This window comes from Miniopterus schreibersii, assembly GCF_964146895.1.
Source record: "Miniopterus schreibersii genome assembly, chromosome: 13".
In the NCBI taxonomy this organism is placed as follows: domain Eukaryota; kingdom Metazoa; phylum Chordata; class Mammalia; order Chiroptera; family Miniopteridae; genus Miniopterus; species Miniopterus schreibersii.
The window spans coordinates 41,426,046-41,436,998 of NC_138113.1; the positions used below are offsets into that span (position 1 = coordinate 41,426,046).

Sequence of the window (10,953 nt, forward strand, 5' to 3'; positions counted from 1 at the left end):
ATTTGGCAGTTTCTATCAAAATTACTTTTACCCAGCACTTTTACTTTTGGAATTTAACCTATAGATATATTGTGCATATGTGCAAAATGACAAGTGTGTAGAATTAACCACATAGTTAATCAAAGTACTGTTTATTATAGCAGAAAATAAAATTCAACTTAGATGTCTATCAGTAGCCAAATGGTTAAATAAATTACTATATATCTATATAATGAAATCCTCCTTAGGATGACAAAGGTCTCTCTCTACCAATATGGCAAGATCTCTAAGACATGTAATTAAATAGAAAAGGCAAGGCACAGAACAGTGTATGGCATGCTACTACATGTATTTAAAAAATGAAGGAAGGCAGAGAATTGCTTGAATGTGCACAAAAATTCTCTGGAATCATGGGGTTGTAATCTGAGTGAATGGAGAACAGGAGTGGAAGGAGGCTTTTCATTTTATGTCTTTCCATTTCTTTTGATTTTATGAAACAAAAGTAAACTTCTGCCTTGATCCCCCCCCCCCCCTTCAAGTCTTGCCTTTACATCTGTCAACCTCTTCCTTGCCTGGGTGACTGCCAGGAGGTCTGCAAGCATTTACTGTCTTTCTCACTTGGGATCAGAACTGAAATCCTTTACCCATTGAATATATGTTAGTAGTTCTTTCCCTCTAGTATCTAAACTGCCTTCGAAATAAAAACCTTCTCTTTCCCTCCTTCCTCCTCTCTCCTCTCCCCTCCCTCCTCTTCCTCCTCCTCTCTCTCGCTCTCTCTCCCCCCACCTTTCCTGCCTTCCTTTCCCCCCCTCACATACCTGCAGCCCACCCAGCAAAGGCATCTTTTAAGCCTTAAAAACTTTTCATTTAGTGATTTGAATATACTACCTGCCGAATAAGTCTCAAGACTGCTCCCAGAGACATCTGTGATCTTTTCCCTCAGGTAACTTGGAGATTGTGAACGGTGTCAAAAAACACACTCGAGATGTTGGGGTGATTTTCCCAACTCCAACTTCTAGCGAGGCTAGAGTGGAAGAGGACAGTGATATGACTTCATGGGCAGAAGAAAAAGTAGAAGAAAAAAGGCTCCTCACCAGTTATCTTGGGGACAAAAAGTTAAGGAAGAACAAGCAGAGTTGCTGTGAAGGTCAGTGTCTAATTCCTGGTCTTGTAGCAGAAAGACTAGTGAATTTTAGGTCTCTTCCAATGCTCAGATTCTTTTTTCTAAATGACTCTATAGACCTCATCTCCACCCCCAGCACCACCATGTCAAGAAAAACAAACTTTAAAAGTATCTAGCACTGCCTTGCCGGGCGTGGCTCAGCAGTTGAGCATTGACCTAGTATTCAGGAAATTGCGGTTCGATTCCCTGTCAGGGCACATGCCCAGGTTGTGGGCTCGATCCCCAGTCGGGGGCATGCAGGAGGCAGCCGATCCATGACTCATCATCGACGTTTCTATCTATCTCTCTCCTTTCCTCTCTCTGAAATCAATAAAGGTATATTTTAAAATATTTATCTAGCACTACAGTTACAGAGTCATACCTGCACTTAAGCAGACTTTTACCTAACAATATTTCCTGTAGGAGTTTCATGGTTTGTTCCTGTGGAAAATGTGAAGTCTGGTCCTAAGAAGGAAAACCTGCTCAAGCATCATGGCCCTGCTATCTCCTGGTTTGCACCAATAACCAACACCAAACCCTGGAGGGAGCCACTACGGGAACAGAACTGTCAGGGTCAGCACATGGACAGCCACGGGTCACTAGCAGGCCCAGGCAGAAGTCCACTGAAGCCATTGGTGAAAGCAACTTTACAGGTACAATGACATTGAGTTAATTTTAGCCCTGTGTTTAAGGGGGAAGAAAGGGTGAGATACAAAGAAGTTAAATCTGTGACTTAGCCTTCAGAAATACAGTCATGTGACCCTCATTTCTGGCACCTCCATAATTCATCTGTTCTCACTCTCATCATTAATCAAAGGCTGCTTTACTCTGTTAGCATTTTAAATCATGCATCACCCTCCATGTCTGGGGACAAGGCAAAAGGGAGGACATCGTGACACTGCCAATTGGGTTTGTAGACACCTGCATGTGCTCTAGAGGCCTCCTGTTGGCATCAGCCTCATATCTGTTCCTCTTAACTCCTATTGCTGTTTAACACAGGCTTTAAAAGGTGCCAGATCTCTTCTTTACATGTTCCTTGGTTGCTAAAGGAAATGTTATTTAATGATGTACAGGGTGGGGCAAAAGTAGGTTTACAGCTGTTCCTATGGAAAAGAATACAGTAGTTGATAAATAACGATTCACGAATGAACTATTTTGCGTACTCACAACTGTAACCCCACTTGCCCTGCCCTGTATTTGTTTGAAGGGAAAGTTAGGACAGCACAGGAGCCAGGTGCTGCCCTATGTGGGAGGGTGGTGGTTGCCGCAGCCTTAGTTCTTGCCTTATTCCAAAGGCATTTCTTTGATCCCTCTGGTTCCCTGCTGGAGCTCCCCACACAGTCCTTAGATTCTTCTTCAGCTTGAGATATTTTCTAGAGAGCAGAAAATATGCTTAGAAACAGGCTTTTTAAATCTATTCTCAAGTACTGTTTTTCTAGGCCCTTGGAGAGCAGACTGCATCATTAATGTGAGGGTGGGGGCTTTTTCTCCTCCTCAGGAATCACTTCAGCTTCACAGACCTGACTTCATCTCCCGCTCTGGGGAGCGAATGAAACGCCTGAAGCTGATAGTCCAGGAGAGGAAGCTGCAGAACGTGTTGCAGAGTGAGCGGGAGGCACTGTTCAACGCCGCGAGCGAGTGGCAGGGCCTGGGGGACCCTGGGCACCCGCTCCCTAAGAGAGGTACACTCTGTTCACTTTCCTGTTAATGGGTAGAGAGGCCAAGGTCTGCTGCTTGCTGGGAGCATTGCTCAACTCCAGGCCAGTTACATGGGCAGACGGTGACTTTTTGTTTGCTAAGACTTACATCTCCCAAGGTGCAGAACCTACCCAGTTTAGCTCTTAGTACTTGCATGATCCAAATAAGGCCAGTTACTCTTGCCCTGTCACTACATCTTAGAAACGAGAGTGTGCGGTGAAAATGGTGTTTTTATAAACAAGCTCTGTATCCATGAGCAAGTTGGTTCTAAAAGTAGTAGTATGTTTTTTTCATTAAAAATGGGTCTGATTCCAGGCTTGTCTACTTCATAGGGTGGTCGCAATAATAATAGTAGTAATAGTAGCAGCAGCAATAGTAGTAGTAGTGGTAGTAATAATAATAATAATAGTTACGTAACCCTTACGTTTTACCCAGATATTGTTCAAATTTAATGCTTACAACACCTCTTGAAGTAGATACTATTAATATCCCTATTTTAGAGATGAGAAAACAAAGGCAAATAGAAATTAAGTACATACTAAGCTGGGATTTGAACCCAGGTGGGCTGGCTATGCTGGGTGTAAGATCAATAAAATAATATATGGAAGCTGTGAAAACTATGAAGTACTACCTAATGTTTCATCACATTACCTATAAATTGGGCAGTGTTTCAGTTCACAGTCTAGTCTGTGCCACAGAGTGTTGTGTCTTCAGGAGACTTAGGCTGCTGTCACAGTCATCATAGTTTAACCCTGGCCTTCGCCTTTGCCATTGGTGACCACCTAGCACTGTTAGCTCACAGTAGGGCCACAAAGTCCTAGCAGCTCTCTCACACAACACTTGCACACCACACCCTTCCTTATTAAGTCACTATTCACTGAAAATGCTTTCTTCTCTTGCTTAGGCTTCCTGGCTGCCCAGAAGTACAGGCCTGTTGGAAAGAAGGAAATGATTCAGAGGTCTAAACGGTAAGGCCAAAAGAATAAGAGTAATTAGAAAAGTACAAATCAGGCCAGCAAATGATCATGAGCTCTGGCTCGCCCTCAGAATAAAGACATTCTGCTCAAGTTAAAACATTATAACAGCGCGGCCAGTGTGGCTCAGTTGGCTGAACGTCATCCCGTGTAACAGGAGGTCACCAGTTCAATTCCCAGTCAGGCACATGCCCAGGTTGCAGCTCCATCCCCAGTGGAGTGTGTGCGGGAGGTAGCCGATTGATGTTTCTCTCAAATAAGTGTTTCTGTCTCTCCCTTCCTCTCTCTGAAATCAACAATAACTTTTTTTTTTAATCTCTGAAAAAAAACCCAGTATAAGAATATTAGTTGTGAAGGTAGTTTCTCACTTTTGGCACTAAAAAGAAGAAAAATAGGTAGCAGATCATGGTATGGATGACTCATCTACAGAAGATACAAAGAACTCTCACTAATTTGCATGCCTTAGTCAGGCTCATCTGTATTACAAACCTGAATATAAATAAAGAATATTTTGAAATAAATATTTATTCAGGGCCTTATTCTTTATCTAGGCCATCCTGTTTCTAGGAATTTATTCAATACAATGAGAAATAATGGAATACTCTCCAAGATACATTAAGTTAAGCTTTAAAAAAAATTAGGTTCAGAGGCATGTGTACACTGCCACTATTTATAGTCTAAAAAGAAGTATTTGTGCTTCTATAGATGCAAATACTTTTTATGTATAAAATATCTCTGAAAGGATACCCAAAAAACTGGTATTAGTGGTTACCTTTAGGAGAAAGAACTGAGTGCCTGGGGTACAGAGGTGGGAGAAAGACTGATTTTTTGCCTTTTGATACTTTGTGAATTTTGTGTCATTACACACTTTAGTTATTCGTTAACTAGAGATATGCATATATTGATCATGAGAATGCCATGGAATGACTAAGTTAAGAGTTACCTTTTAGGGGTTCATTAGCTACCTCCTTAAATAATAACAGTTTTATAGTTAGCACAGTGCTTGGAAACAGTGTCTTTTATGTGATTAAAGCATTCCTCTTGAAATTGTGTTTTTACTCTCAATTTAGTAAACCCTTTCCTTATAGGTAATTCACAGGGATGCTTTAATCAAGTAGTTCTCCAAATGTGGTTGTGGACCTCTGGAAGTTGCTGAGACCCTTGCAGGGGATTTGCCAGGTCAAAATAAATCTCAAAATAAATACTAGGCTATTATGTGTCTTTTTCACTATGTTGCCATTTGCACTGATGATGCAAAAGTAATGGGAGAGGAGTAAAACTGCTGGTGCCTTAACACTATTTGAGACCGTGGCACCAGACTGTGCTGGTCTAGAAGGCTCTGTATTCTTTACAGCCACATACCAGTGGTGTAAGGGGAGTACACGCAAAGCACTTGCTGAATACAAGATCGATGACTGGTTCAAGGAAGAGCACTTACACCAAGGTTTATGGAGCAAGCTGAAGTAGCTGCCTTTCTCAGAGAACACAGCTTTTACTTGAAAGAAAGACAAATTGATTATTCCGAGTATGATATATGACAGACTTTTTCCTGAAAATGAAGAAGTGAGCCTGTCACTTCAAGGAAAACAGCTGACAGTATTTACTGCCAAAGAGAACATTTGAGCTTTCAAGCAAAGAACAGAATTCTAGAAAACTTGGTCTACCACTCTAAGCTTGACTATCTCGCAGTACTAAGACTTTTTATCGCAGTGACATTAACAAATACAATGTTTCTATATAAGTAAATATGTCAGCATTTGAAAGATCTGCATAAGTCCTTGGACCAGGATTCTCCCAATGCCTGTTGCATTGTTACAGAATCAGGCATGGATAGATGATATATTCAAAGTGCAAGATAATCTGATGTCCTCTGTTTATGTAAGAGTATAAAAGTTCATTAATATGGTTTTAGATTCCACATTGCAACTACTTGTTAAGAAACTACCACTTGACAAGTTTTGGTGTAGTATCAAGAAAATCAACAATTATCTGAAAATAATATTAAAATACTCCTCTCTTGTCCAACTATATAGGAGTGTAAACTGGATTTTTAAAAATGTATCCTTTAACCAGGGCAGTATATAACAACAGACATAATACAGAAGCAAATGTAAGAACCTAGCTGTCTTCTATTAAACCAGACATTAAAAGAGATTTGCAAAATATGTAAAACAGTACCACTCTTACTAAAATATTTTAGTTTTGGAAAACATTTCTTATATTTGTTAGCATGTAACAGGCTTATTATTTTTATTTTTAAATGAATTAAGAATTAAATACTTCTTAAATATTTAGTTTTAATGTCTAATACAGTAAATATCAATAGATAAAATCTACATTGACCAAAATTGGCCTCAAGTTTTAAGAATATAAAGGGTTCCTTAGTCCAAAAAATTTGAAAACCATTGCTTTTTCCATCACAAAATTTAATTAGGGGAAATTACACAGTGTTCATTGTGTGACAGCTAATTACACTCTCACCTCAGTAAGAGGAGCCCTTGCTATAAGGGACTGTGAAGCTTTGTCTATGGGAAGGGATGCATCTTCTGTAAGGTGTCAGTGCTTCAAAACATAGAAGTTGTAGAAGTAGATTGAGTACCCATCTCTGGGAAGACTCAGGTTTTAAACTGATACGTTTTCATTAGAGTGCTTCTATTCAGTTTTATTTCTGGTATGGCCCCTTTACATAGAAGCCATCTACTTCCTTTTGAGAATCATAGAATTGAATGTTATCTTACAAATCATCTAGTCCACCCTTAATTGTTAGGAAACTGCAACCGAGAGAGAAGTAGCCCAGCAAGTCAGCACCAGAGCAGGGGTGAGAGCCTGGCATTGGGCTCCCCATCCAGTCCTCCTTCAATTGTATCATCTGGAAGATTTGTATCTCTGCATCTCTGTTACTTATCATCTCTCATCACCAACCTCTACCAAAGATATTTAAAGGTTTCTGGTGAGAAGAAAGGATTTGGAGAAGAGAGAACTTGACTCATTTCTTCCAATATGTCCTTTAAGTGAAGTCATTTCACTAATCTAATAATGCATATAGAACTTATTGCTGTACGTGCCAGGCACTGGACCAGGTACCAGAGATGAAAGATAATTGACTTAGACTGTGAGCAGATGAACAGACAGTTCCAATAATGTATAGTGTATTTTTCTGCAATAATATGTTAATAATTGCTTTCAAGGAGCCATTTATAAAATGTTCTTTCTGGCTACTCTGATTAGTCTGGCTCCCAGCTTTCCACCCTGGATTACAACCTTTCCTGGTCCAAGCAGGTTTTCCCTTCATACCACATGTTCTTGGGATAACTTTTCCAGTGGCCTTTATTATCCCTTCTCTGGTAGTGACCATTTTTTTCTAGCTTACTGATATCTAATTGACCTATAACATTGTGTAAGTTTAAGGTGTATAATGTGATGTTTTGACACACAAATATATTGAAAATGTTTACCACAATAAGGTTAGTTAACATTCTTTACTTCACATAATTACCATTTTATTGTTGTTGTTGTCATTATGCTGAGAACATTAAAGGTCTATTCTCGTAACAACTTTCAAGTATACAGTACAGTATTATTAACTATAGTCACTTTGCAGGACATTAGATCCCGGGAACTTTTTCATCTTATAACTGTAAGCTTGTACATTGCCCCATCCCTCAGCTCCTGGCAACCATCATTCTGTTCTCTGTTTCTGACTCTGATGTTTTAAAATTCCACACATAAGTGAAATCACACAGCTTTGTCTTTCTCTGACTTATTTCACTTAGCATATTGCTCTCAAAGTCCATGTTGTTGCAAATGGAAAAGTCCTTGTTTTTGTGGCTGAATGATATTCCATTATATATTTTTATAAATGTGTATGTGTGTATCACATTTTATTTATTCATCCATTTATGGATACTTAGGTTGTTTCCTTGTCTTCCCTACTGTAAATAATGCTGCAGTGAGTATGGGGGTGCAGCTATCTCTTTGAGATTGTGATTTCATCTCCTCCCATCCTCTTTCTGCTCCTATTTTTCAAGACCTACCTCAAGCCTAATCTCTCTGGCCCTCCCTGACCTACTTCACTCAGAATAAGTTTCTTTTCCTGTAATATTGTGTAGCCTTGTGGAGATATGACTATTATTGTACTTTTTTCCCATTATTTCCCTTATGTTTAAAAATATAATAGTAATACATGTTCATTATCTCTATTGAAGATATGTAGAGTGAAAAGCAGTTTATCTTTGCCCCTTTATCCCACTTCTTTCCCAGAAGTAGCCACTATTAGCAGGATTTTATTGTGTTTTTATTTATCTGTCTCCCCTTCCAGATCATAAACACCCCAGGCCAGAGTTCTTTGTGTCCAAGTGTCTGAGAGGAAGCTGGACACACAACAGGCACAAGGCCTGTCTGAGCAACTGGGTACCTTGAGAGCGTAGAGCTTAGGGGCATTGGTAAGAAGACATCACCTGCCTCTGTGGTCTGATAACCTCACTGCTTTCTGTTTTTCCACTGGTGCCATTTCTAAGGATTTATGAGCAGCTTCCAGAAATACAGAAAAAGAGAGAAGAGGAAAAGAGGAGATTGGAATATAAGTCATACCGGTTGCGAGCCCAGCTGTATAAAAAGGTCAGTCTGTCCCAGAGCAGGATTGATCAGGTTTATCAGAAGGAAGAAGAACAGAGAAACACATCTGACCTGCTTGAATTAACTACGTTTGGGGAGTGAAGTTAAGCTCGTAGTGCTTTGCGCCACTGCTGAAATGTGGAGGCTATAAAGGCACCTATCACTAAATTTCAAATCGAGGAATAAAAAAGCAAACCTAAAAAAGGCCCCTTCCAGGCATACATTTGGAAGGAAACCAAATGTCATCCTTAGGGATCAGCTTAGATGAATGTCATGGTAGAAATGGACAGATCTAGTAGAATTGTTGGGTTTTTATTCTAAAGTCCCAGGTGGTAGTTTTATACCTCTCAAACTTTTAAATAAACTGGAAAATGTCTGAGTATAGCTTAAGAGTTTGCAGCTTGGGGAGCCAGAGCCTCCAACCGGGCACCATTTCCTGCCCATCTCTCCCGTGGAACCAGTGGTGCTGCAGGTCCCAGAACCTTGCAGGCTGGGGGACTTACTAGCAGTTCATTCCTGAGAAATGAAATGGGCTAAGGTCCTTCAAGGTCTACATCCTTCACTGTCCTGGGTTCCTTCCCAACCCCCTCACTTCACCCCAAAAGACAGGTTCATACCTGACCAATATGGAATTGGAAAACTGCTTCTGGAACACACTCCAGAGCTCAGGTTGGGCCCCCTTAGGTGGGGAGGCCCCAGGCACTACATCAGGCCTCTCACTGTGCTTATGTGTTTGTGATCTGCTGGGTGGATTAGTCTATCAGGATTATAGAGTATCTGTATCTATATAGAAATAATAGATATTGATTATAGATCATCTTTCCTAAACACTTCAGGAAGTACTTTTTGTATAGTTACCATAGTTTCTGTCACTGGGGAAGGTATACAAGATTTAGGTGAACCACACTGGTCTCTTCAGTGACATATCCTAGGTTAGGACCGCCTGTCTGCCTCTAATGGCAAGAGTTGCTAACTTCTTTCCTTCCTGTTTTTTCTTCCACAGAAAGTGACCAATCAACTCTTGGGGAGAAAAGTTCCCTGGGACTGACATAAGATTATTCAGAGCCTTGGAATTCTATTTTATCAACCTGAAGAAGCACAGTCCTTACTCTTTTTGAGTCAGGTTTAATAAAACTAACTCTTTGTCCATGTGTAATTTAAAAGTAGTAACCTTCTCAAAAGTCCTGGGCAGAGTGGTGCGTAAGATTATTAATGGTTTGGGAGCAATACTTACTCTACAATGGCCTTGGCCACAGGGGTGTTTGTTATAACGATATTATTTCTTAATTCTATCCAGTTAGTCCCTTTTTGTATGTGTTTTTATACTTTTAGAAAATAAATAACTTTTAAAAAATATTCTTATTGGCTTATCGTAAAACAAGCCACAGAGGGTCATTTCTTTCCTGTCTGGAGCTGGACCTGTGCAGGGGGCTATACAGTGTCTCCCCTAAAGTACATGGGAAGCCTCAATCTAAAAGGGTCAGTCAAGAGAATGGGCTGTGAGGGTGACATGTGGCTTTTCTTTAGAAACACAGCATGACATAGCAAGAGCCTTGTCATGGGCTTTGTGGAGAGGGTGTCTGGTTAGGGTACCCACTGGGCATACCCAGAGACTCCTGGCAGACATGGCCCTCTCAGATCTAGAAGTCCCCTTAGTCTCATCGCAACTGCCCCAGGGGCTGACTTTGTAGGCCAGGAGAAAGGCTACCAGCCTTTGGTAAGTGTTCCCCACCCCCTCTTGTTTGCAGGATTGAAGCCTCAGAGCATTTATCATCTCACGTGGAACCAGTGTTTATAATCTGGAAAACCACCTCTGAAAAGCAGGAGTTAATATATGTGATAATGTGCATAAAGCACTTAACCTTGTGACCTTGAATTAAAGCTAAAGCCCAAAGTTGAGTCAGGGAAGGTGCTAAGTAGCCTTATTCTAAGTTCAGTGAAGCTCCATCAGGGCCATAGGGGCCATCTGCTTCCCTAGAAGGCTTCTTGAGAGGCTGTGTCAAAGAGCAGGCCCTGCCCTGGCCAGTTTTGCTCAGTGGTTAGAGCACTGGCCCTCCAACTGAAGAGTCGCGGGTTCAGTTCCAGACAGGGGCAGGTAATTCAGCTGCAGGCTCCACCCCAGTCGGGCAAGAGTGGGAGGTAACTAATCAATGTGTGTCTCTCACATTGATGTTTCTCTCTCTTCCGCCTTCCACCCTCTCTGAAAACCAATGGAAAAAAATATCCTTGGGTGAATTAAAAAAAAAAGGCAGACCCTGCCAGAAAGCACAGCTCAAAGCTTTCAAATGGTGCAACCTAGGCTCCCTCTTAACCCAGGAGCTCTGTGAAGAATGCTTAGAGAAAAGCACCAATGGTGCATGTATGAGAACTATGCCTAGCTCTGCCCTGTAGTGCTGGGCAGTTCAATTAGCCACTTTGGGCTAGTTTACCTGTAAAATGAGAGCATTAATATGTCTATGCCCCCTTTTAGCTCTTAAATGCTGTGACTATTTACATGTGTTGTGGAAAGTTGTTACTCAGAATACA

At 40.8% G+C, this 10,953-nt stretch overlaps 1 protein-coding gene across 2 annotated transcripts in view; it reads left to right on the top strand.

Annotated features, from left to right (window-relative positions):
- ALMS1 (ALMS1 centrosome and basal body associated protein) overlaps window positions 1-9,800 on the top strand; it is a 113,404-nt gene extending 103,604 nt beyond the window's left edge. For both annotated transcript variants that reach the window (XM_081156973.1, XM_081156974.1), the window contains 6 exons: window positions 923-1,126; window positions 1,565-1,794; window positions 2,640-2,823; window positions 3,744-3,807; window positions 8,331-8,430; window positions 9,431-9,800. In XM_081156973.1, coding sequence (XP_081013099.1) covers window positions 923-1,126; window positions 1,565-1,794; window positions 2,640-2,823; window positions 3,744-3,807; window positions 8,331-8,430; window positions 9,431-9,475 — 827 coding nt within the window. In that variant the 3' untranslated portion in view covers window positions 9,476-9,800. The remainder of the gene's footprint in view (window positions 1-922; window positions 1,127-1,564; window positions 1,795-2,639; window positions 2,824-3,743; window positions 3,808-8,330; window positions 8,431-9,430) is intronic.
- The last annotated feature ends 1,153 nt before the right edge of the window (window positions 9,801-10,953 follow it).